The sequence below is a fragment of the Styela clava genome, chromosome 13 (assembly GCF_964204865.1).
Source record: "Styela clava chromosome 13, kaStyClav1.hap1.2, whole genome shotgun sequence".
NCBI classification, from domain to species: Eukaryota; Metazoa; Chordata; class Ascidiacea; order Stolidobranchia; family Styelidae; genus Styela; species Styela clava.
This window is the reverse complement of record NC_135262.1, coordinates 8,706,446-8,731,342: the sequence shown is the minus strand read 5'-3', so window position 1 is coordinate 8,731,342 and position 24,897 is coordinate 8,706,446. Positions and strand designations below refer to the sequence as shown.

The 24,897-nt window shown below is 36.2% G+C and overlaps 3 protein-coding genes across 5 annotated transcripts; 1 reads left to right on the top strand and 2 right to left on the bottom strand.

The window, feature by feature from the left end:
• The first annotated feature begins 677 nt into the window (after positions 1–677).
• On the top strand, positions 678–11,237 carry LOC120333159 (uncharacterized). 2 transcript variants are annotated; one of them, XM_039400521.2, is made up of 5 exons: positions 707–865; positions 3,281–3,388; positions 3,854–4,000; positions 10,247–10,351; positions 10,642–11,237. In XM_039400521.2, exons 1-5 carry the CDS (start codon positions 809–811, stop codon positions 10,834–10,836), a joined length of 612 nt encoding a protein of 203 aa, XP_039256455.2. In that variant the 5' UTR covers positions 707–808; the 3' UTR covers positions 10,837–11,237. The 2 variants fall into 2 exon arrangements, with proteins under 2 accessions (XP_039256456.1, XP_039256455.2); XM_039400522.2 differs by lacking the exon at positions 3,854–4,000 and having other exon boundaries at positions 678–865.
• Positions 11,238–11,968: 731 nt separating this feature from the next.
• Positions 11,969–15,076, bottom strand: LOC120333158 (uncharacterized). 2 transcript variants are annotated; one of them, XM_078119306.1, is made up of 5 exons: positions 14,972–15,076; positions 14,049–14,344; positions 13,165–13,485; positions 12,768–12,867; positions 11,969–12,406 (listed from the first exon to the last, which is right to left on the bottom strand). In XM_078119306.1, the coding sequence occupies exons 2-5, from the start codon at positions 14,131–14,133 to the stop codon at positions 12,277–12,279; spliced, it is 636 nt and encodes a 211-aa protein (XP_077975432.1). In that variant the 5' UTR covers positions 14,134–14,344; positions 14,972–15,076; the 3' UTR covers positions 11,969–12,276. The 2 variants fall into 2 exon arrangements, with proteins under 2 accessions (XP_077975432.1, XP_039256454.2); XM_039400520.2 differs by lacking the exon at positions 14,972–15,076 and having other exon boundaries at positions 14,049–14,794.
• Positions 15,077–17,074: 1,998 nt separating this feature from the next.
• Positions 17,075–20,650, bottom strand: LOC120332963 (uncharacterized). Its single transcript, XM_039400311.2, has 5 exons — positions 20,464–20,650; positions 19,839–20,152; positions 18,740–18,786; positions 18,231–18,406; positions 17,075–17,860 (listed from the first exon to the last, which is right to left on the bottom strand). The coding sequence occupies exons 1-5, from the start codon at positions 20,534–20,536 to the stop codon at positions 17,475–17,477; spliced, it is 996 nt and encodes a 331-aa protein (XP_039256245.1). The 5' UTR covers positions 20,537–20,650; the 3' UTR covers positions 17,075–17,474.
• Between the last annotated feature and the right edge of the window lie 4,247 nt (positions 20,651–24,897).

Sequence of the window (24,897 nt, the reverse complement as noted above, 5' to 3'; positions counted from 1 at the left end):
ATAATTGCACAACATATGATACACCGAACCTTGTTATTATAATTTCACACAAAATACAGATCCTCCCACTTCTCATTAAATATTCTGTGCTCTTCCGAATATTTACGCTTCTTCGACATTGCGTATGTGTTTACTACTTTATAAAAAGTTCATAATATTCCAGTTTTGCTTAACTGCACATATGCAGAATTAATAATTCATAACTGCACACTTCAATGATCTGACCGAAACTTGTTTATTTCACCATAATAAATAAAAATTTATTTATTACAATAGAATGAAATACGAACACGATAAAACTCATAGTTAACATCGTAAGATTTTAGTGTATTTTGAAAAAATCTCAACCCGGGGCCGCACGTTGGAGACCCCTGGGCAAAAATATACCATTGACACGGGAAAAATAAGACGATAATGGTTTAATTTGTTGCCAGTCCAAATTTAATATCATATCCAGTTTGTATTTGTAGATTATAACAGAATCGATACAATATTATAATCAAAAACATTGTTAAATGACCAGGTTACGTTGAGCAAAATAGTAAATCGAATGCATGAAATTTTCAGCTAAAACTGTATAAAGTCCACTCAATGCAGTCTACTTACAATGGATATACATATACCAGGGTAATTACCACGTACGAAAGCTGCACTAGAGATTCGATTACTTGATTGCTTCCTTCCAGCTATTATTCATTTTCTGCGAAAAAGTATAAATCGTTACAAGGAAAGACTGTGGACTTTAGTCTGCGGAGAAACAAACAAGCCTATCTATATGCGTAAATCTTTTTGACAATTCAAGCAAGACATGGGAAATGCGAATAAAGCTGCTTTTGTACCAGCAAATGATGTATCGAACGAAGAGGTAACGTAGAAAATTTGAAACTTTTATTTCAAGATGAATGCACTTGTTCGACCAATTCTTAATTGTGCCATTTGTTATACTTTTACTATAGACTCAATACGTAGTTTGTCTCTTTTTTATTGATAACTAGTCAAGTGAATAATATCCATAGAACAAAGGCGTAAAGGAAGGACTATAGATTAAATGAGTATAAACTATATCGTTTTAGTGTTGAGTATATGTATTGATTAGTAATTGTAATGATGATATCTTTACAACATCTATTGGGCAACAATCGAGGTAAAAATTTAGTAATTTTATTTGCGGAAAAACTTATTGAATTTTCAATTCTGAGTGTTTTTGCTTGATGACGGAGAATAAAAACTTTGCGGAAAATTTCCACATCCATTGCCATGAGGTTCCACATCTTATAAACTACAATTTCAATTTTACAGAATATCCTTTTAACAAAATTCTGGTGTTTTGTTTGATAGAGAATCCCATAATTCTCAAGACATGAATGGCATCGTTTTCGGATTACTGTTTATATTGCGAAACGGAGATGTAGTAATCTACGACAGGGTGGTCCAAGGTTGAGAGGTTGAAGGGACGCAAAAACATTTGAAGACGTCTCGCGGGCCGCAGTCGGAGAAAACGCAAAAGTTATCAAAACATCGCGAGTTTACTGACTTCAAATATATTTAAGAATGAGAGTTTATCGTTCAAATCAGTTTTTCAAGAAAACTATATGAAGCCTTTAGTTATTTTAAAATTGCTTCCCGAGAAATATCATGATATTTTCGGTATCTTTTCTCGTGTTTGGTTTTGTATTGTCGCTAAAAATTAAATTCTTTCGTGACGGATATTACTTGAAAACACACCTAACACTGTGGTTTAACTTTGCTGTGGTAAGGAAATGCTTTTCCCCTGTCACCTTTTTTCTACACTCATCGTATAATGAATTGTTGTATTTTAAAAAAAAATTATTACTTGTAGCGTGAGCAGGCCTAGAGCTACCGTCGTAAAACAACAAAATCCGTTTAAGTTAAAAGTTTTTTTTTTTAAAAAAAAGCTGGATCGCGAGGCGCTCTGTCAGCCCTGCTGCTCGTCACGTGGCCAACGCTTGAAAATCGAGGAGTGTTTTTACTAAAATAAAGGCGAGAAACGCTTTTCAAATGAAGAGTTACTTGACGCGAGATCTTCTACTCGGTTTATTCCTGTCAGAACAAACCAATTCATTCTCTATTTACCGATAGAAGGTCATTCCCATATAGCCACCATCTTGACGTTTATAGATACAACAATGAAATTCCGTGATATTAACAAACATCAATCCCAACATCTGTATTATTTCCAGTTGGTGGTTTGAAAATGAAGCAAAATTGTTTGCTAATAAACACAAATATCTGCCAATGGTTTAGTAGTGTACGCTAAAATTGTTCTGCGGGCCGCACGCAACCAGCCGGCCGCAGTTTAGACCGCCCAGATCTACGATATAGACGTCTTACGTAGATCATATTGTTAAAATTGGTTTATTCAGAAAACTTGCCGTCCAATACCCGTGTAAACAAGATTGAAAGCTCATGCAAAACAGAAAATTTTAAAACCGCATCGGGCGTGAGAACACATTCGTTTACTAATTGTTTCCTGTACTAGTTTGATGTTGAGCATATTAAAAACGTCAGCCGAATTTCCGAAACTCTTTTGCACGATTGCTTGCTACTCATTCGCATTTGACCATGCTCTTAGGATCTACGACGCAAATGACTCTCTCAAATGCCTGATACATACCATTGGGCGCATATATCAACACAAGCAGATTTAATGAACGCCAGACTTTGGAAATATGTGATTAGTGATTACGCAATGATAATAATTAATGTCGCTTTTGTCGATATAACTGGAATTTTTGGTGAAGATGCAAGAAAATAGTTAGTTTTTAGTTCGGTTTGACTTTAAACCCACGTACAACTTGCACGTATGGACATAAATACATTACACAAAACTATTACATATTAGTGTCCCGGCATAGACATATACGGGCGAAAGCAATGCTGTTTGGCATCGGCGCGATTTTTAAATTTTTTTCCGTGGGGGAGCGGAGGGAGGGGGGATTCGATCCATTGCGTTGAATCCCACTATATCTAGACAAACATTTCATTGTGATCTCTTTACGCTTCCAATAATTTAAATTTTTTTTATGTAGTGTGTAACAGAAAATTTAGTGTTGGATCAACGATGAACCTGTCAGTGTTTGTCTCTTGGTTTGTCCATCCTCTATAAATGCCAGAGTGTGTTACGTTACTCAGAGACCATTATTGAGCTAGGTCAACATATTTATCGGTCATCATTAAACACGCATTAAAACAAACATTTGGTTTATCTTGCACACTATATGATATATTTTTGTATGATATCTGCATATCTTTTTTTTAGAGAATTGGGCACCCAGAAGGTGACGTGTTAACAAAGGGCGATGTGAGGGAGATGATGGATGAGATGAGAACATTAAGCAATAAGGTCGAAAATCTAGAAATGGAAAAGGTAAAGTTTATAATCAGTTGAAAATAAATACTGTAAGCCTACATGTTTTTGCTTCATATTATTAAAACGAATCAGACGCACAACTGGATGTTTACCTCGACAGGTTATTTAATCAATAGGTTTTCACGTGTAAAAACTTGTTATGTTATTGCAATATTACTAGTAACTATAGATCAGGTATGCGCCCAATCTAGGGGAAAATAGAACGGCCTGATTGTTCTCAAATCAAGCTGATAATGTGGAAATTTTCACGAACTACCCGTTTACTATGAAACATTTCTTCACACATGATCACCATCACATAACCGGGGCCTGCAATGCAGGATGCGAAGCGATAAAAAGCGTGTTTTGCTCAGGACGGGACAAATATCAAGATATCGGTGGAAATTTGATTGGATTTCAGATGTTCTGTATTGCAATTCATCTTACAAGATGATCAATTTCCGCCACGTACAACTTTTTCAGGCTGATATGGCTGAACGAATAGCAAGGTGTGAGCGTGTCTGCAAAGAAAACGAAGAGCTGAAGAGAAAGCTCAAAAAGATTATGTCCGAAAGGGCAAAGGATGCAGAAAAGTTGAAAAATTTGGAAAAAATTGCCGAGAGTCACGAAGTATGTAATTATGATACTTGCTGAATGACACTTTTTTGGTTTATTTTTATTTTTTCAGTTACTGGGGAAAAGTTGAATATATTTTTCGAATCGAGTAACTCGAAAATTTTCAGCGAATACTAAATACTATCGAATAATGTATAGTCGGAATCGACGCCATGACGCCGGGGGTCGATAGTCCCGTTTAGAAGAAGAAGACCGAAAAAAATAGTTTACAATACGCTATTTTTACTCGATAAATTTGTAAATTGCTTTTCGTCAGCGTGATCAAGCAATCCTTCTTCCAGTTAAATGTTGCTGCGTCGGCGGACAACAAAGTAAGCGACGCGTTGACATAATTTGAAGATAATTAAAGCTGTAACTCCAAAACCCAGATTTCTAAATTAGGTTTATTCTAATTCGTACTATTCGTGTTGGCTTTGATCATCGTTATCGCTGTTTGTAAGTGACCTTCCGAATATTATCATTACTGATTCCGGGAGGGTGATTTTTGCGAAGACGATAGTTGACCTTCTCCTTGTATTATTCTATCGTTTCAGTGATATTTTCAAGCGCCACAGTGAAGTGCCGCAGCTCACGCGCTTCCAAATATTCGGTTAGATAAATGGCATTCGTTTTTTCAATATTCGATTCGCTGTTCGTTATTTTAAAGATTTGCCCAACCTATTGCATGCAAAAAATACATGTATATTGAAATATTCAATACAACAAATTGTCCTTATACAGTATTTGTCACGACTTCAGCCAGTTTATGTATGTTCATTTCAAGGAATAAGTGAATCAGGTGGTGAAATTTTTGAGGTTTGTTTTATTGATAATAAGCGAGTTATTCATTCAAGGAGGTAAGGTCAAATCAACTAATTCTTGATCTAACTTCAGTTCCAGAAGTATTGATACCGATGTCTTGTAGTAAATTTTGGGACTGGGCCATCAGTGATACATACTCAGTGTTATGACAGTTTATTTATTATAACCAAAATTATGGCTTTAAGAAACTAAAAACGCATCTTAACCTAAACACAAGAACATGCAACATAATTACATTGAGTCACTAAGTATAGCCAAACTTAATCGGACTACCGTCTAATACTCGTAACGGCACGTAACTAATGCAGTAAGGCAAATGCAGTCCGTTGTCGCTTGACGATAATCAGTGATCACAACACAAAGAACGATAATGTAATAATGACGGAATATAAACAAAGTGTAGCACACTGCAACAGGAATAACTGAACTTAATTCTCATAACATTCTCCCCGTCTATATTTCAAAACCATAGCGTTCTGGTGGAACACCAATGTTAGTTCGAGTTGAACGACGTGTGGCAATCCTTTCATTATTAGCATTGTCAGAGCTAATTGGAATTTCAATTTTGAACTCTTCATTTCGGTCAACGTTGCATCCATCATTTAGTGGTGACGCATTAGTACTTGTTTCACTATCTTCAGGAGAAAAGTCTTGAGACTCTCTATCGTGACTTGAAGATCGTTGGGAGACTGGACAAGGGGACAAGTCTCTTAACGATACCGTACTCTCCCGCCCATCAGAAAAACGAACTCGAGCATATGCGGGATTCACATTTTTTAGTTCCACTTGTTCAACCAAATCGTCATTTTTGTGCGAACGAACGAATTTCCGCAGAAAAGCATGTTTTGATTCGCACAACCAGGTAGGCAATGAATGACCACTGGGAGAGCGGTGTTGGAAGTTGAAAAATAGTTCATGTGGAGTTGCATTGACTGCTGTGCAAAGCAAAGATCGGAGCGATTGAAGAGCTTTCGGTAACACATATTCCCAATGTGTGATAGGCAGATTATATGTACGCAAGCATAAACGCACGGCTTTCCATATGATTCCATTGAATCGTTCAACTTGGGAGTTTCCAATTGGGTGATAAGGCGAGGATTGACTGGTGGCTACACCACGTTTCAGCAGAAAATCCCTTAGTTCCGCAGACATAAAAGATTTTCCTCTATCAGAGTGTATATAACCAGGTAGTCCGCACAGAGCAAATAATTTTTCAAGGCAGCTTATTACTGAAGCGGAAGAAAGATTGGTGCATGGAAATACAAATGGAAATCTAGAATATTCATCGACAATGGTTAGCATGTATACGTTCTTTGTCCGTGATGGCAAAGGTCCCTTGAAGTCCATACTCAGTCTTTCAAATGGCCGTGTGGCCTTGATTAATGTGCCATACGGTGGGGAATAAAATTTCGGTTTAAGTTCCGCACATACGCGGCATAATTTACAAGTTCTTTTAACGTCATCAGTCGAGAAAGGCAAATTTTTCGATTTGACGAAATGTAGAAGTCTTGTGACGCCCGGGTGACATAAACCTTCGTGTATTTCTTGCAATGACGTGGGAAAAACTGATGCGCATGTAGAACGTGTTAAAGCATCAGGTGCGGCATTTTGTTTTCCAGGTCGATATCTAACGTCGTAACTGAAAGAGGCTAGTTCCAGCCTCCAGGACTGAATTTTATTATTCTTTATTTTGGATCGACGACGGTTATCTAGCATGAAAGAAACCGATCGCTGGTCGGTCACGATAGTGAATGGACGTCTTGCCAGAAAATGGGCCCACTTTCGCACAGCTTCAATGATTGCCGTTGCCTCCTTTTCTACAGCAGGATAAAACCTCTCGCTCTTCTGTAGAACACGCGACCAAAATGCCACTGGTCGCCCTCCTTGATTCAGTGTGGCTGAAATTGCAATTTCCGATGCGTCGCATTCTACAACAAATGGAACATGCTCATCAATTGAGCTCAAAGTGGCATTTCCGATTTCTCTTTTTAGTGATTCGAAGTCTTGTACTGTAGCGCAATCTAAAGGAAATGTTTTCGCTTGGCGGAGTCGTCGAATTTTGTCTGAAAAGTTTACAATCCATTTCGAATAATACGCAAAAAGTTCAATTATTCTTTGCAGAGCGCGACTATTTGTTGGAGGTAGGAGTTCTCTCAATGGAGCTAGGCGTTCGGGATCTGGAGCTACTGAATTATTACCCACTGTATATCCCAAAATGTTAATTTTTCGTACACTTGATACTGTTTTTGCATCATTTAATGTTAAATTGTTTTTCTTAACAGTATCGAGAAATTTCTTCACATTATAGTCATGCTCCTCTTTTGTATGTCCAGCTATAGTTACATTGTCGAGGTATGGAAATGTATCTTTCAGATTGCCTTTTTCCACAATTTCATCCATTAGCCGCTGAAAAGCTGGTACTCCATTGGTCACTCCAAATGGAATACGATTGAATTCCCAGAGTTTACCATCGCCTTCAAACGCAGTGAAAATTTTATCTTGCTGGCATATTGGAATCTGATGATACGCGGATTTCAGATCGTAGGTGGAAAACCAGGAATATCCAGCAAGTTCGTTAACCATATCATCAATTCGCGGCAATGGATAGGCGTCTAGCTCTGTATAAATGTTTATCGTTTGTGAATAGTCTATGCACAATCGTCGTTTTGAGGTCAATGGATCCTTCACAACTAAAGGCTGTGCTCTCCACGGCGAAGAACTTGGCCTGATAATTCCTTCGTTGTACATTCTCGAAACTTCTTTAGCGATGAATTCTTTGTCTAACGCGCCAAAACGGCGAGATTTGACAGCTATCGGATGACAATTTTTCATGAGATTAGAAAATAACGAAGCCGGGGTGTAGTTTGCAGCAGCTAAACCACATACTTTTGATTCATATTGAACTAGAAGTTCAGGACGAGAGCCGTTAAAAGGGAAAATGACTCTTTCATGTTGTCTTTGAAAGTCCTGACCGAGCAATAAATCACAACAAAGACCTCGAAATACTTTAAGAGGCACTTTGGTATATGAACGACTACCAATTATCATATCAGTTAAACAGGATCCAATAGTCGTTCCTTGCAGATGCTGGACAGCCATCACTACATTTTCCCGTGAAGGCAAAATTTTCAAACGTAGCATTCTCGCAGTTTTTTCGTTTATAAAAGAGAGAGAGCTTCCGGTATCTATCAACGCAGTTGTATTGCGACCAGCTATGACAACTGGAAGTGTTGCCGGCAGTAAACACCGTGGTGCTGATTGCAAATCGTGGACTGATGGATTTACTGACGCCGTTATAGATGAAGAGTCTTCAGATTTATTCATCTTTGATCGGCAAAGTTTGGCAAAGTGGCCTTTTTTATCGCATTTGTAGCAATTGGCATTGCGTGCGGGACAATTTTGACGATTGTGGTAATTATATCCACAGAATATACATTTTCGCCCTGTTATACGGCCAGTTACTATACCTTCATTGTCGAAAGAGGTTTCGGAAGTGGCCAATGCGGAAGGTTGCAATTCGTCGATTCGAGATGCTTCATATGCTGACGAATTACGTTGCGCCAGATCAAGTGATGAAGCTTGTGAAAACGCTAATTCAAGAGTCAAGTCCTTGTTTTCCAAAAGACGTTGTCGGATGTTATTTGACAAAATACCATTGATAAAAGAATCACGTATAAGTTCGTCGCGGTACTGCGCGGCAGAAACATCTTTAAAATTACAATCTTTACTTAGATTACGCAGAGTTTGTAAAAATTCGTCGATGGATTGACCAGTTTGTTGCTTTGCCGTAACTAGCAGATGTCGTGCAAATATTTCATTCGGCGTCTTGACATATAAGTTATGTAGCACTTCCATAGCTTTACTATAAGCGTCCACATCTTCAATATATTCATAAACATTGTGAGATACTGAGTTGATTAGCCTCTTGAGTTTATTCACAGACTGGCCCTCTTGTACACTCATCTCTAATTCTTCAATGTAGTTCTCAAATGTTTTTCGCCAGTGCTTCCATTCCTTTGCCGCGCTTGGAGAATTCAGATTTAGGTCAAGTCTCACTGGTTTCATCGATGCATCCATATTTAAGATTTTAGTTTCTTAAATTGTTATGACAGTTTATTTATTATAACCAAAATTATGGCTTTAAGAAACTAAAAACGCATCTTAACCTAAACACAAGAACATGCAACATAATTACATTGAGTCACTAAGTATAGCCAAACTTAATCGGACTACCGTCTAATACTCGTAACGGCACGTAACTAATGCAGTAAGGCAAATGCAGTCCGTTGTCGCTTGACGATAATCAGTGATCACAACACAAAGAACGATAATGTAATAATGACGGAATATAAACAAAGTGTAGCACACTGCAACAGGAATAACTGAACTTAATTCTCATAACACTCAGCATTCATTCAGCTGCCACGATGTGCTTCCAGTAAAAATAAGTATGTTCAGCACAGAGGTGTGCAACATGCTTTTTTTGGTTGGCCATATAACCAACTTCAAACCTTCATCAGAGCCACACAAAAGAAGAGAAGCGGATATCGCTGAGGAAGTCAAGGGCTAAACGGCAAAAAATTTAACACAGCAAAGAAAAACAAAAACATACATTACGCCTCAGGGGTCGGCATCCACTGTACCTCGCGGGCCAAAATTGAGGGTTGCAAGTCTTGGCGGGTCGCACTTATTTTAAGAAAGTTAAAAACCGAACGGATGGCCGATTAATCACAATTATTTCACACCGATCAGAAGTTGAAATTTTAGATTTTGAACAGCGCGAGAAGACTGTGATACTTGTTGTTGCATCACGCTTGATAGCTTCTCGACATCAGGCGGCACGCTAGAGGAAGCCAAGATGTTCGCACTCGTATGTATTCCCAAACATCGATGTAAATGGTTTGAGATTTTCTTCAGGAAGATACTTTTTATAAATAAAATCAAGCAGTGATACATCTATCGAATGAAATATGAATTTTATTTCTTCATTGCATTTCATCTCAAGAAGCTCAATTCGAATATTTTCTGCGCCATTGAACTCTCGGCACTTAGCATCAACTTTTCTGCGTGTTGCTATTTGTCTAATTATAATTAAATTGTAGGTTTGTTAAACGAGTAGCTTTTCACTTTATTGCTAGATTATAATATAATCTACACATGTCTCGCAATAATTCTGTTATGTGAAGAATAAAATCAACTCCTCAAGCATGTATTATAAAAGCAATTCATCGCCAAACGGCCGTTTTGTCCCTATAATTCAGCGAAGCGTCGCGAGAGCTGGCCCACGGGACGTACGATGCCGACCCCTGCATTACGGCTTGGCTCGGATTTCGCATAATTATGCAACTGTAAATTCAATCCATAATACGATTTACGATCGACATATTTTTTGTACCGTGGTATTCATAACAAAATATATACAATCTTCAATTTTTTCAGAACCTGCTTAGAGAACATGAGGCATTGAAGAAGAAGTACGACAAAGCTTTGAAAGAAAATGAGAAAATGCGAAAGAAATTGGAAGAAAGTGGTGTAAAAAAGACGGTGTGTAAATTATTTTATTACTTCACGGAGAATATTGAAACCAAGATCATATCGCAAATTATGAATTTGAGCCTCTTCTTCTGCACTACAGCAACAGCGTCAACAAAAATGTCCCCAACATTTAACGAATAATTTTGGACAAATTTCGAAACTGAAAAGAAACAAAATTAGACAATTTGCGATAACGTACTTAGCGGTGAATTTACACAATGGGAAGATGTATTTTGATGTTTACATAAAGCTGCGAAATCTCAGATTCAGGTAAACACATTAATTACATTATTTTTCAGAACTGGTGGAAAGTTGGTGCTCTTATTGGCATCGCAGTCGTCCTGGGCGTGGCAACTGGAGGTTTGGCAGCATTTGGTATCTTTGGATTCGTGGTTGCCAAAATTGCAATTGGTTGTCTATTCGGAGGAGGAGTGGTAGCTGCAATAGGTGGAGGCGCTATTGCTGCCAAATGGGAAGAATTTTGTGATTGGTGAACTTGAAGTGTACTACGAATGAGAAAGCTTTGTAAATAAACATTTTTAAGCAATGAGTGTTGCAGAAATCAATATTGCCTTGTAAATAATTTAAATTATGCTCAATTAGTACTGAACTAATTGGAATTCTCTTCAATAAGCAAAATGTTAAATGTTCACAATTAAACGAATTGGAACTGTACAAATAAATAAAAATTTTAATTTTGCATGGACTTCCTATTCAGAATATTGAAGTTGTTTTGCGTTCGCTTACAGTTGTACTGCAGATTGCTTTGAGTAACCTATTTCTTATTCATTCCATACTATTTTTCCCATTTTGTAATTGTCAAAAAAATATTTTGTATATAACGTGAACACTTGTTATTGTTGTTATCGATAATATAGAATAATATGGTCGCGTCTGTCCGAACTATTTTATATATGAATAACTTTTAATCGCTTAAGAACATTAATTTTCTGATTTTCCGTAAATAGATGTAGTTAGTTTTGATCAGCATAGCGATTTATATATGATGAAGAGCATCATTATTGTATTATTGGTCATTGAGATTGATGTCTGTAGGACCTATTTATTTTGTGTTATCTCTTCACATTTTCAAGTAAAAATTCGGATATTATACGCGGTCTAGAAGTAAAGGCCGTGAAACGTTAATGTAACTTGACAAAGAGAAAAATTTTAGAGCTCATTATGGAGAAATATATAGCTGGAAGATAAGATTTGTTCCACTTTTCGAGTTCACGATTGAAACTGGCTACCATTTGGGAGAGTAAACTCCGACGACTTCTAACTAAATCACCAGGGGAGGCGCGATGTAAAAATAAAATCACATGGGTTTGCAGTATTGTAGTTTTATCTGAAACTCAGGCTTCTATTGTTATAGTATAAATTATTTAAAAACATTTCTCTTCAATGCTAATAGCAACTTTAAATTTTATAAACCTACTCACTTTTCCAAGGTAAACTCCACTCTATACAGTTTGTTTGCATTGACCCAGTTAAAATCTGATCGTTAACAGGTCACTGATATTTATTTAAATAAATAGTATTGGTTTAAACAGGATTTATTGCGTATAAATTTATTTTACAGTGAGAAATAATACATGTCACGATAAGGTAGTAGAAATAAAAATGACAAGTCGAAAAAGAAAACACTATCTAGGTTTTATAGCCACAGTTACAAGCGTAATTAAATTTTCACATATTCCCGTATATTTATTTAAAATAGTGAGAGATTTAGGATAACAAAGATGAAATTGTCCTTGGCATTTGATTCATGGCAGTAAATTTTGATGAGGTGATATATATATATAGTAAATAATTCTCCTTATTGAACAACACTATAAACAATAAGGAATCATTTTACCGTTGGCAAAATCTGTATACGCATCATTATGCTATGTTCCTCATATTATTATACAGTATTAATGTTAGAATATTGTTCAATCATCAAAAATTGAATACACTTCTTGCTCCAAATTGCTTTTTGTACTTTCTCTCTTTCCACGATATCTCCTTTCTTCTATATTATGGAATTCAGCGCCTTCAATATCAGAGTCGTACCTGCATTTCCTAAAATGAAGAATGAAGTTGAATTTTTTAGAGCGCTATCGGATACCGTATAGCGATGAAGTGTAAAGTGTGATTAGGTTAGAAATAAGATTATTATCGAGATAGTCAAATTTAATTATTATGTGGCATTTTAAATGACATCCGATAAAGGAAGAAATTGAATTAGTTCAACATTACTTATAGAACAATTTAATTCGAACTACATGCTTTTTGCAAGCCTCTTTAAGTCACTTTTTACTTTGCCGATAGGATGCTTGGTCGCCCGAAAGTAGATTAACGGTTATTATTTATTAAATAAATTACTGCTGCAGCAACAACTTTTACCGGATCAAAAACTTTATAATTATAAGAGTCTACTTACCAGCATAATATTATTGCAACAGAAACGAACATGACCAATATAACAAAGAACAGAATGATGATTGGTATAACTCCTTGGCCAATCGGATCCAATGGTTGATCTGGGACAGGAAGATATATGTTCAATAATATTATACCGATACGGATATAAGAGGGTTTTAATTCGTGAAGCCATATGGCAACCTCTGTACTTGCTTATGAATATTTTGGCGTTGGTAAAATTGTCTAATTAACATAAAAACTAAATGCACAAATAGATGAAAACGCAGACCGTTTTCGGTACACTGTCATTTGTACAACTTCTCTCGGTTCCATTGCAGTGTCGTACATACTTTAAAATTTAAAACTTATCATCAAACCAAACTTTATCATAAACACTAAAATATAAACACAGTTACCTATAACGTCGAGCTTTATTTCAGAACTGACTTGACCGTAAGGCAAAAGCAATTCCCTTGCTGTGAATGTGTAAATGTAGGGACCTTTCGCCTTTTTTGACACTTCCGCTGGGAAGAAATAGTTGCATGCGCAACATGTACGGTTTGGTGCAATTGCTTCTTTGACAAGGTTTTCATGTTCGACCTCAACTCTCACGTGGGAAGGCGATCGATTTACCAAGACCGACATCAGAACCGAAGATTCTTGTTTTTCAATAACAGTAATTTCAGACTCTTCAATAAAGATGGTGATTGGATTTGTATAGTTGCATTCTGTTTCGCCTAAAATTCAAAAGAGTTTACTTTATCTGTGCCAACGTTAACTGTTCATGTTATGTGCTCTTTTTATTAAAATTCATTTTACTTTAATTTACAATCAGAATGTGCCATTATTTATTGTTGAACATACGTTATTTGATGTAAAATTCATCAACAAAAGTACAATTTTCTATATAGGAACTGAAATATGCGTTAACTAAGAAGAAAAAGATTTTTGTAGTTCAGATTAAATTAAAAACCAAATTGTTGCTAAATTGATATAAGGGAAACTGGTAGGGAAACATTCCATCAGATCCACAAACGATTACGGGATTTGTTGATTGCACTCGTTCCATGAAAATATTTTCGCACACTTATATATATGTAGTAGAAAACCGACTAACAATTTTTTGGCCTCTTAGCATAAAGCTTCCTAACGAAGTAAACATTTTTGTTCACAATTCTTGCAACGAATAATGTACAATCAAAATTCAGCACAAGTAACCTCGTTGTGACATCATGATTTCTCTTTAAAATAATTTTTTTCGTGAATTATTCTTATGATATTTCAAATAAAAATGACTCACATTTACTCTGATGTATTATTGCTGAAATGCTGAAGAATACGGTGACGTAAAATCGCAGCATCTTATTCGAAATATCACAACTCATCGAAACGCGAAAATATGCGAATTGTTCTCAAGTCCTTCACAATTTGTTTGAGTAATTTTCAGTTACAACGTGCAATTTATACATGGTGTTAAAGCTTCAACTTTTATTAGACAGTCGTAATAATCAGTCCGTAAATACTGGTCACATCAACATTGTTTTCATGGTCGTCGTAAGAGAATTTGTGACGAGAAAATTTCCGGTTCCATTTTACCTTGAGTACACAAATGTTTACATATAATCAAGCAACGTTCTATTGATAAATTTCTGGTTATGATTGGTTTATCGTTGACTGATGCCCGGACAATGTATAAAACTATAATTAAACCGCCATTTTGTAAAAAGGTCAACGGCCTGAAATCGTACCGCAGGTTAGTCACTTATGAGGTCGTAACAGGCTATGTATACCATTCTGGTGATTTTACTGGGACATCGTTACAAAAATGTTATTCTGCGACTGCGATATAGACAAAGGAAGCGGGCGTGATACAATGACCATATTTGCTTATCAAATAATAGCATATGAGATATTCGTGAAGTCAATCACATTTGTTAATTAAATAAAGGCCTAATATTTTCACGCGTTGTTGATTACTGTTAAATTACAAAGTCTACGTATTAATATATCACCGACAGCCGCGCAAAAAATCAATGATCTATGTGTTCAGTCACTTACTCACCATAGTGAAAGTTTTTAAACAGTGGCTGCCCTGACGATTTATAATAAGAAGGTAATTTGTAAAATTTATTTCTTAATTTCATGATATCATACCAAACGAATATTTCGTTCACTCTGTTTGACGTGTTAATGGGCAGATCACTGTAATTCCAAATACCTTACCTATTGTACATGTTGATAGATTAAACCAGCGTTTCCCAAACTTTTCTCGGCCACGGAACACTTACACTTTTTATCTCGCCTCGCGGAACACTAAAAAATGAAAGGGTAAAGTTATTAGAGAAAAACAGTGTAATGTAGCGGTTCCCAATGGGTTCGTTGTGGCGAGTTGCCAAATGCGCCGCAAAAACTATTCTCAGAATTATGTTGAACATACCTAAAATATGATTGAATATATTACATATTTCATTTATTATAAATGTTTTATTGTTTCTCAATTTGAATGCTGTGTATATGAATCAACAAATTCATTTTACCTTTCTATATCGTTTACTTTCCATTACGTAGTGTTTGCCTCTATAATGTTACGTCTAATGGAGATAGACGTACTTTCTGCAACTTCGCGAGCTGCAGTTTATCGATCTGCTGAAACGAGTTTATCGAACATGAGTAAATTATTCAGCATTTCAAAGTAAAATCAGACAGAGATGACGGAAGAAGAGTTGACCATTTGCCTTTATTCTTAAGACCTACCTGTTTGCCTATAGCAAAACCAAAAGGATTGCTGCAAACATGATAATGAACTTAACAGTCAAAAAGCTAGGCCGACGGTTAACGAATATGCCCCTACCCTCCCTTAGTAAGTCCGCTTTGTGCCAACGGTGACACGATATTGAACGGTCGGTTGGGCGACAACTCCACGATCCCTAAGATCGCCATGGTGACCCATTTAGACGTATTTTTGATTTATTTTCCACGGAACACTCGGAAGTCGCTCACGGAACATTAGTGTTCCGCGGAACACAGTTTGGGAAACGCTGGATTAGACTCTAAATTGCAAGTGCAGTTTCAAGTATTTTGTGGCGTCTGAAGCTGCCGCAAAACCATAGCGTGGTTTCCAAACCATGGCCGCTATGGCCAAACCCATGGCGACTGACTTTTTAGCTGCCATAAACCAATGGCGAGATGCCGTTACCACGGCAGCAAATTGAAAACCAAAGGCGGGTAAAATTTTGCTGCCGTAACCACGGCATGTCGGATGTAATGACAGGGCTACCCCAGATGGTGATGAATATAAGGTAAGTGGGAACAATTTTATTATAGATACAGTCTTGATGGATTTGGGGTTAGGTTTCAGGTTTAATTAGATTTAATTCCGCGTGATAAACTAAAATCTGGTACATGACTTTGTTAATGACCTGCTGATAGTTATCTAAAATAAATCATGAGCGCATCATCGAAGAACAGGCCTAGGAGTTGATACAAGATATACCATTAACCATTGTGCGCTTTTGTTGAGAGTTTATCAGTTAATTAGCATCTTATTTTATTCCATATAAATAATCACGTAATAGCCTGACTGATCTTTTTTTTTCTACTCATTTTTGATTGATCGACGTGAATTGAAGATGGTGAGATGCATGATCCAGAACAACATCAGCAATATCGTTTACATATAAATCAAAAGCATCGGCCGTTCTATGGTGGAAAAAATAACTCGCAGTTCAAAAAACAATACCCATGTTCTGCTATGTTACTTTGATGCAGCATTTTCGCGCATTGTACACGGATAATTATAAGCAGGCCTGAGCATAGCTGTCAAAACTATACATTTTTTTATGCTTGGTCACAAGTTCATACCGACCATCTTCCAATAAAATGCTGTCAGTACTGGGGAAAAAAATATATGAAACTTCGTGCTGATTGTAACAGGTTCTAATGATCAATTTACAAGATTAAGATGAAGTTGAAAAGTGCAAACTATCCTATGCCCATGAGATTCATATGTTGGAAATTCTATACAATAATAAATTGTCAGCTGGGTTTGGCCAATTATACCCTCGCAATCTGGCAACAGTTGCTTCTGCATCAATGTTTTTCGGTTATTAGGTTGACCTATACCGATTTAAATTTCCCAACACTTGTTTCGTACATTGACACCTCAATGGTTTCGTATGAGAAAAAACGGCTTTCGTGACTGAATGGCAACGGCAATGCGCTCTTTATACTGTACATTACAACAACAAAAATTAAGCTTCAATTTCCACTTTGTAGAAGGAAGTCCGGTGCTGACTACTACTTTTTAACGAAATCAGTGAAATGAAGCAATATTATATTATATATTTTCAAAACGAGGTTAGTAAGAAATATATTTTATTTGATGTAAAAACTCCAGGGCAAGATGTCAAATCGTAGTAGTATATATTTACGGTAAAACAAATCGTGATATTTTGTTGAACCGAGCATGTAAACAAAAGCAATGACTTGAAGTACACTTTGATCTCAAAAAATGTCAAACATCACCGCTTCTTTGTAGAAAATACATATTTTTATTTGACGACTTGCCTCAATTTTACTTCAGTTTTTTCTGTTAGTAGTCTGGAGTAATTACCTGAATAGTGTATTTGTGTTGTGTTATCACCTTACTCACTGAAATATCAGAAAGTTTTGACGAGATTTTGAGAAGAAACGCCGCCATACCAATCTCTATTGGGGCAAATTATTTTCAAGCATTCGACGCTTCTTGCTTTGGTATTGTTATAGTTGTTACGGTATCTGGAGTTAAATCATCTTCAGATACAGAACTCAAATTGTTTTTAAAGACCGACAGTTCTATAAAGTCTAGTCTACTTGGTCGTGTAGGTGGTCTGAATCTGAAGTTTCGCTGCTGTGGCCTGACCATTTCTGGTGTTTGCGCTTGCTCTTGACGTGAACTCTCCTCTGCTACAACCGGACACGTTGCAACTGCCTCTTCATATGTAGGTGGCGGTCCCACGTTTACCTCATCCAGGTCTTGTGATTCGCCCGGTGATGGAGAGATATAGAATATATCAGGAGGGAGCTGGCTGTCATTTGTACCGGTAGCAGAAGAGTTGTTGTTGCCAGAGTTTCCTACGAACAAAATGGTATGGTTCTTCATTTTGTAATTATATGCGGGTAAAATTAGGCTTGTGTATATTAATATTGAGAGCATTGCCTGATTTTTCCTTATGAACAATTGATACGAGGTTGGCTTTGGTTACAAAAATTTAAACAGGTAATGCGTAACACTGTCCAATGCGAGCTACATTTAATGGAAAAGCACTATCAAACGGAATGTTCTAATTACTTTTGAATATTTTGGCTTTAAAGTCTCTCAGAAATTAGTGAACAACAAGTCAATCAAATTAAGATACCGTATATTCAATTAATTCAATCTATAATAGTTATTACTTTGACTTTATGATCACAAATGAAATACTGTTGTATATTATTGTCGTACCTTCTCCATTTAATCTTCGATTCATAGCATCTATGTAGGCTTGTGACTGGATTCCAGCTCGTCCGTGTTGTCTACGAACTTTAACTTTAATATATCTTGTTGCTATAGTTAGTAATGTGCCGGCAACGATAACCGCTAAGAAAACGAACCCCGCGATCGCTCCCATGCTGGTGACACTGTAACAAAAATATACGTGTTTTTTGGGAGTATTAACACTTACCAGTCGTATCGCCAGAAGCATTATTAGTGATTCAATTTCTGACGCGAACTATCCTATGTTTTGATCAATTCAATAATTATAGTAGAAAATGAGTGCCCGTGAGTCAAAATTAAAAGATATATATGAAACGACAGAAGTGCCATTACATATAAGTTTTGAGCTCTTTCAAAATTACAATTAGTCCAGAGGATGAGCTGTTGTTCATTAAATAATAATTAGATCACAAGCCAGCACAATTTGTACGCATGTCTTCAAAATTCTCACTGAATCCCTAACTTTTATTACTTACCCCGATTTGTCAATTGCGTCTCGATCTGGGTCGGGGTATGATGTCATCTAGATTTTAAAAATAATAATAATAATATAGTTCACTCAGCATTATGTAATATTTTGTTATTGATAGACACATACACATGATTCAGTTGTGCTTGGTCATCTTTAGGTTTTATACACTCACCACGATCAGTATATCTAATACACTAAATAGGGGATATATATATACAATATTATACATATATAATTTTTAATAAACCTGTCCAAGTATAGGTCTCGATAAAAAATGGAGGTATAATATTGTACCAGTCAATATCATTTTGTCAAAGAGAGCGATATACTCTTAAGTAAAATATACATATATATATCATCCAACTGTAATTAAGTATTGTTTGCTGCAAAAGTACTGGTGAACTATTAGTAGGGTTACCATATTTTTTGACTTCAAAGCGGGACGCCTTCTGTAACTTTACAGTTTCCGATTTTACTACATGGGCCTACATTTGAGCCATCCCGGCTGTCTTCATTAACTATATTGTCATCGAGAGTTCATGCGCATATTCTCTGTCTAAATATCGAGTTCAGTTCGAAAATTAGAAAGGCATAGACGCTAACGATACAAATGATCCGAATTTTAGAGTTTTTTATGTACAGCAAAAGGAATAAATGTTAATGAAATAGTCTGCCGTTTTCAAGCATTGAGAATTTACTTATTCGCCCAAGCATGCTTTTCTGTAGATAACACCTTTAAATAAACGTTGTTCAATGTTACATTCACGCGAACGTCCGAACAAGAACAATTAGAATTGATTTTACATGTGATACGTTTGCTAACAATGTTAGCGGGAAACAACGAAATAACGCATTCACCTTCAGTAAGTACGCTAGCGTTGCCCTACACAGCAACATCAGTAACGAGAACATGTTCGTGTATTATGCTGGATGGCTGAACGCAAAAGCGGGACTTTTGGCTGACTTGTCGGGACGGCGGGACAAGACGCTGAAAAGCGGGACGTATGGTAAGCCTAACTATTGGACTAATAATTTTTTTACATTAGATTCATTTCAAAACTTTACAAATGACATAACATGATATATATAACGAATTGGCCTACTTTCATAATATCTGTTGCACTGCAGCATCTATAGCCTTCATAACAGCAATAAATTTTAGAAAAATCCGATTGAGGACAAGTTACTCCTGTGTATTGCTTATACGAATTCGTACACGTTCTTTTAGCTCCTGCATAAATCCCAGCCTGATTCCTCACATAGCAACATCTTTGCGTTTCACGACAACAATATTTTTTGAAAATGTCAGTGCAATCGTGATCTTCGTAACAAAAATCTCGAAACGGGTGTGTTTGTTTTGTATCTATAGATGGCATGTCCCCGGATCCATAATAGTAGTCATCATCGTAAAAGCTCCCTGAGCATGTATACAGTTAAATCATCAGTTAATCGATTAGGAAACAAACTCATCTTATACGTCAGGAAAAAAGTCACCAAGCGGTTTACTAACAAAGCCACTGATGGGGTTATAATCTTCAATCTAGAGGCGGATTTGGCGCCTCGAGACAATACAACAATTCGGAAAAAACAGAATTAGAATTTTAATATTCAACTTATTAACATATTTATGAGTGCCTGATTTAGTCACGTTTTATTACACGGCCTTAAAAATGACCGATGGCAGCTATACTGTACAATTAACACTACTGAGTATAAACATCTTCTTACCTGACGAAAATCCAGCGTTATGAAGAAAATGCAGAGTTAACACTGTTGTTACAGCCCATTTATATTTTGCCATTCTGTATTGCTTTGTTGAATGAGCGATGGGAATTCATTGAAGTATTTGGAACATATTATACCGTTAGCTTGTGGTATTCTAACCTAAGCTGTAAAAACTATTATTTTGTTATTTCCATTCGTATAAACGGGCTTAATGCATATTGCTGAAGAACTACCCAACTGTTCTAAAATTCAGTTGCCATAGTGTGAAGTATTGTCACTTCTGTAACATTTCTTTCTATCATCATCCTCCCTAGTTTAACTAACATGCCTCTTGAAAGTCTCCAAAACACCTGGCGTTACAACTAATCTCTAACAATAACTCATCGTTAGTGTAATATAATAGTTTTTAAATATCTATGCTGCTAATATTCATATCCAAAGCTCTAGTTGCGACGTCGTATGCTAACTGCATTACAGCGCGTTGTCCTAATTTTATACCTTTCAAAAATAACCTTACTTCTAAAACAAGTTTTTTGTGTTTGAATTGCCGAACTATTATTTTTCGCGATAATGGATTGTAAACTTGAAATAGTTATCACCGATTTATGTCTGACAAAGAACATTGTACGTGATGATAGTGTATTTAAGATCCGTATTATCTCATCCCCATAGCTGAACAACTACTGTAGCATTCACAAAATTTACGATATTGCTCATAATTACCTATCAAGTAGGGGAGTGAAATACGCTGTGAGAGCCCAGAGGCAGTTCTGACTGTAAAACGTTATAAATCTTACTAAGATGTTGCGTAATTCGAACGTTTCAACGATCTTCCGACGAAAGAACTTATCTAAAGTGACTCACTGTAGTCGGAAAAACTGGTGGCGGCCAATCAGAAACTCGTTTCAATAACGAGTTATATCGCTATAATCTCCCCATTTATTATCTATTTTGATAGAAGTTTTATAGAGAAATACACGAGTAACACCAATCTGAAAGAAATCTCAATAATGACAGAAATCTTCCAGAAAAGACAGAATATTATATTAATCAACCATCTTTTGCAACTTCGCCATTTTTCTCTCTTGAACCTCAACATATCCCTGATTTATTCTCACCAATTCGTATACTCGATAATATGTTGCGGCTTTAGTCTATATACAGTCCAATAACGACAAGACTTCACTTAGCCAATACGGAATTATGATGTAGATGAAAATTAAACGTTTGTTCCCCGAGGCGATACAAGTCCTATTTGTTTCGCTGTTCTTAAGAACATCACGCGCGCGTCAAAATAGTTGGCGGACAACTTTTAAAGCACGTGATCAGAATTTGTCATTCGAGTTGATTATTATGTAAATGTGATTATTTGTTAAATGGTACATATGATTGTATTCTTCAATTTCCCAGGTTCCACAGCCACACACCTGATGGTCTCCTTTTGCATGCAATTGGTATCTTTCGTTAGAAAACATGAAACGTAAACCACTAGTTTTTCACAAAACTGCCTTTCAAAGCATACTCTAACAACATGCATAAAGTGCTTACTCACACCTCGTAATCTAAAATATATCATCAGTCATCATATTCAATTCATCAACGCGTATCTTATACTCAACAGTTTCTGCATAAAACTTTTATTTAGAAGTACTGCTTCCCTTATGATCTGAAAAATGCTGGGCCATACATACCGAACTGATGGAAAAATCCAATAAATTCATGGGTGTGTCAAATACTTATTTTAATACAGCATCAAGTACATCTGTGAATTATTGATTATCAGTGAAGACCTTCAGGTGCAGACTTCACACATATTTTGCATACATTAAGGCCTATAATAAGACTTTCGTGAACCTGGAGCTTTACATTAGTCAATTGCAGATATATATACATGTATTGTTTTTTTATTCTAAATATTGTGAAATGACCAACCAAAATTGAAACAAAGAAAGAAATGGTCTATAACTAATCGATAGAGTTAACGAGCAACAGATTCCTTCCGCGTTAATTGGAATAAATATATATATATATACAACGTATTTACCAAGTCACTCAGCGACGATAATTGAATTAACGGGTGGTTGAGATAAAAAATAAAAAAAAAGGTTGAGATAGAAATATGCATAACAAATTACAACCCGCAAACAAATGTCTCCGTGTCACCGGTGCTATTCTGCATAATCAGGAGTACAACAAATGACAATATGATCTCATGAACGTAAGCGCCATTTTGATTGGTCTATTGACCAGGATATCGTAATTTACCAATTTAAACTTAAAATAACATATTGCATATAATATGCAGCAAGTCCGATTTCGCCCACTCACGTTCTGGACTTGCATTGTTACTTCGATTGAGCATATATTGTATGATAAAAGTATTTTTTGTGAGACATCTTTATTTGGGCGCTGATTTATGCTCCAGGACTTGCCAGCTTGAAAATGTTTTTGCATTGTGATTTTATAACATATATATATATATATATAGTTTCATTGCTGTTTAAATGAAGCGAAGCTTCATGCATGAAAATGATTGAAAAAAAAAACAGAAGACATTGCAAATACTGCCGATTTGTGATGGTGGGCCTGACGCTACTAAAACAATATCTCCCGCCTTATTCTCAAACTGCATAAACATAATATATATATACTTGTATGAAATAATATGACAACAACCTTATTTCTCATTCGTTCGCATTTTTTATTAATTTATGACCAAATTTTCGTTGCGGGTTGATGCGTAATGAATGAAACCCAAATCGAATTCATTTATCGATTGATCGCACCCAGCTTTCAAGCCGTTTCATCCAAGTTTTCTCTGTTTTGTCACAAGTCAAAATCATTCGCCTGGTATACGTTGTGTTGAGGAGGGGACTGTGAGTTTGACACCCCGAGTATGAAACAATGTAAAGTAGAGTATAGAATTCATCCAGAGTTGATATTCCCATAGGACGAGATTCGGAACTTTTCCATTCACTGATTTCATTACACAAAATGTATCATAAAGAATTAAACAAATAATTTCTTTCGCGTTGAGCTGGAATCAAATTCACAAAGATTTTAGCGTTTTGGTGGACGAAAACCGACTAGGAAAATGTAGTAGCCACTCGTGGTGATTATGAACCGAAATCGATGAAAAGGAGGAAGGAATTTACTGGAAGATGTTTTGTCGGAATACATTTTTAGAATCTAGATTGTACTATCGGTGTAAGAAGTATCGGAACTCGATCGATCGATCAAACAATTCTATTTGAACCTCTTAACATTTATATTGCCTACCTGTTGGTACCATTTTCTCGTTACTTTTCTCAAATATTTTGATTTCCAATAAAAACACAAAAGCGTGGGACATTGTTGTTTTCTATGTATGCGATATCATGGACGCACACTCTTTATTCGTTTTACAGCACGTCCCCTTAGACGTCTAGACCAGGGCTACTCAACTATTTTCACCAAAGGTCCGTTTACAAAACTTTAAAATTACTGGGGTCCGGACATTTCAGAAAATTTATTTCATTAAAAAAACGAAATTTAAAATGCATTATTAATAAAATACAAAGGCAATGAATGGCCTACAAATATGGATACACATGTCGCACATCGATACCAGTACGGCAAATGTATGGATGTTTACCCAAGTATCGTTTTTCTTGTTTATTTCCATAACAATGACCAATCAGCAAAAAGTCAACGATGGCGTAACAATTAAATTTTTTAAAACCGCTCAGACACTCCGTTCACTCAAACCGTAAATATATACTACTACTCAAACATATATTCAAGCACGGCATGGCTTTAAACAGGCCGCTTGTTATTTGTTAGTTTTTGGTTGTGTTTCTGAAAATTAGTTGTAAATGGAGTATTGTTATTGTCATTATGTCTTCCGATAAGCTACAATAATCAAAGATACAATAATCAAAAATGAGTCCCGGGAAAGCTGCGATAGACTAAGCTTAATGAGCCTGACGTGGTTGTATAATTCAATTAAAATAATGGTTTTGAGCTTGTAAATTAGTTTGTAATTGTCAACTCACTGAAACACTCGCAAAATACGCATCCAAAATTTTGCAATGGTAAAGTATAGGAAAACATTTTCTGTCTGGGGTCAAAGGTAGGGAAAACATCCTATAGACTTTCCACCCTGTGTATGTAAATAGTATTAAAATCATCTGAAACTATGAAACGATGCTTTTGTTGCCAAAATAAACAAGCAAGACACGGTCCAAATAGCATCGTCGAAGTGTCCGCCAGTTGAGTACCCCTGGTCTAGACTCCTGATGCGCGACGGTATGTAATTGGAGACCGCTTTAGACAGGCGTTACAGAGTCAATAAAAAGCATATCGAAGCAAGATGACCTACATTCCCCTTCTGCAAATTAACGCTTGTTCACATTACTGTAATTATTTTTGGACGTAGCTCAGAAGATAATGTTCAAA

What these genes read in the sequence shown, in the direction of transcription:
- LOC120333159 (XM_039400521.2), top strand. Translation starts at nt 809, where the DNA reads ATGGGAAATGCGAATAAAGCTGCTTTTGTACCAGCAAATGATGTATCG. An exon ending in AAAATCTAGAAATGGAAAAG is followed by an intron (nt 3,389 to 3,853) that starts GTAAAGTTTATA and finishes CAACTTTTTCAG; the next exon opens with GCTGATATGGCTGAACGAAT. An exon ending in AAATTGCCGAGAGTCACGAA is followed by an intron (nt 4,001 to 10,246) that starts GTATGTAATTAT and finishes CAATTTTTTCAG; the next exon opens with AACCTGCTTAGAGAACATGA.
- LOC120333158 (XM_078119306.1), bottom strand. Translation starts at nt 14,133, where the DNA reads ATGAGTTGTGATATTTCGAATAAGATGCTGCGATTTTACGTCACCGTA. An exon ending in AATAAAGCTCGACGTTATAG is followed by an intron (nt 12,868 to 13,164) that starts GTAACTGTGTTT and finishes TTCCTGTCCCAG; the next exon opens with ATCAACCATTGGATCCGATT. An exon ending in GTTGCAATAATATTATGCTG is followed by an intron (nt 12,407 to 12,767) that starts GTAAGTAGACTC and finishes TCTTCATTTTAG; the next exon opens with GAAATGCAGGTACGACTCTG.
- LOC120332963 (XM_039400311.2), bottom strand. Translation starts at nt 20,536, where the DNA reads ATGGCAAAATATAAATGGGCTGTAACAACAGTGTTAACTCTGCATTTT. An exon ending in TAACGCTGGATTTTCGTCAG is followed by an intron (nt 20,153 to 20,463) that starts GTAAGAAGATGT and finishes ATACATGCTCAG; the next exon opens with GGAGCTTTTACGATGATGAC. An exon ending in GACGCAATTGACAAATCGGG is followed by an intron (nt 18,407 to 18,739) that starts GTAAGTAATAAA and finishes TTTTTGTTACAG; the next exon opens with TGTCACCAGCATGGGAGCGA.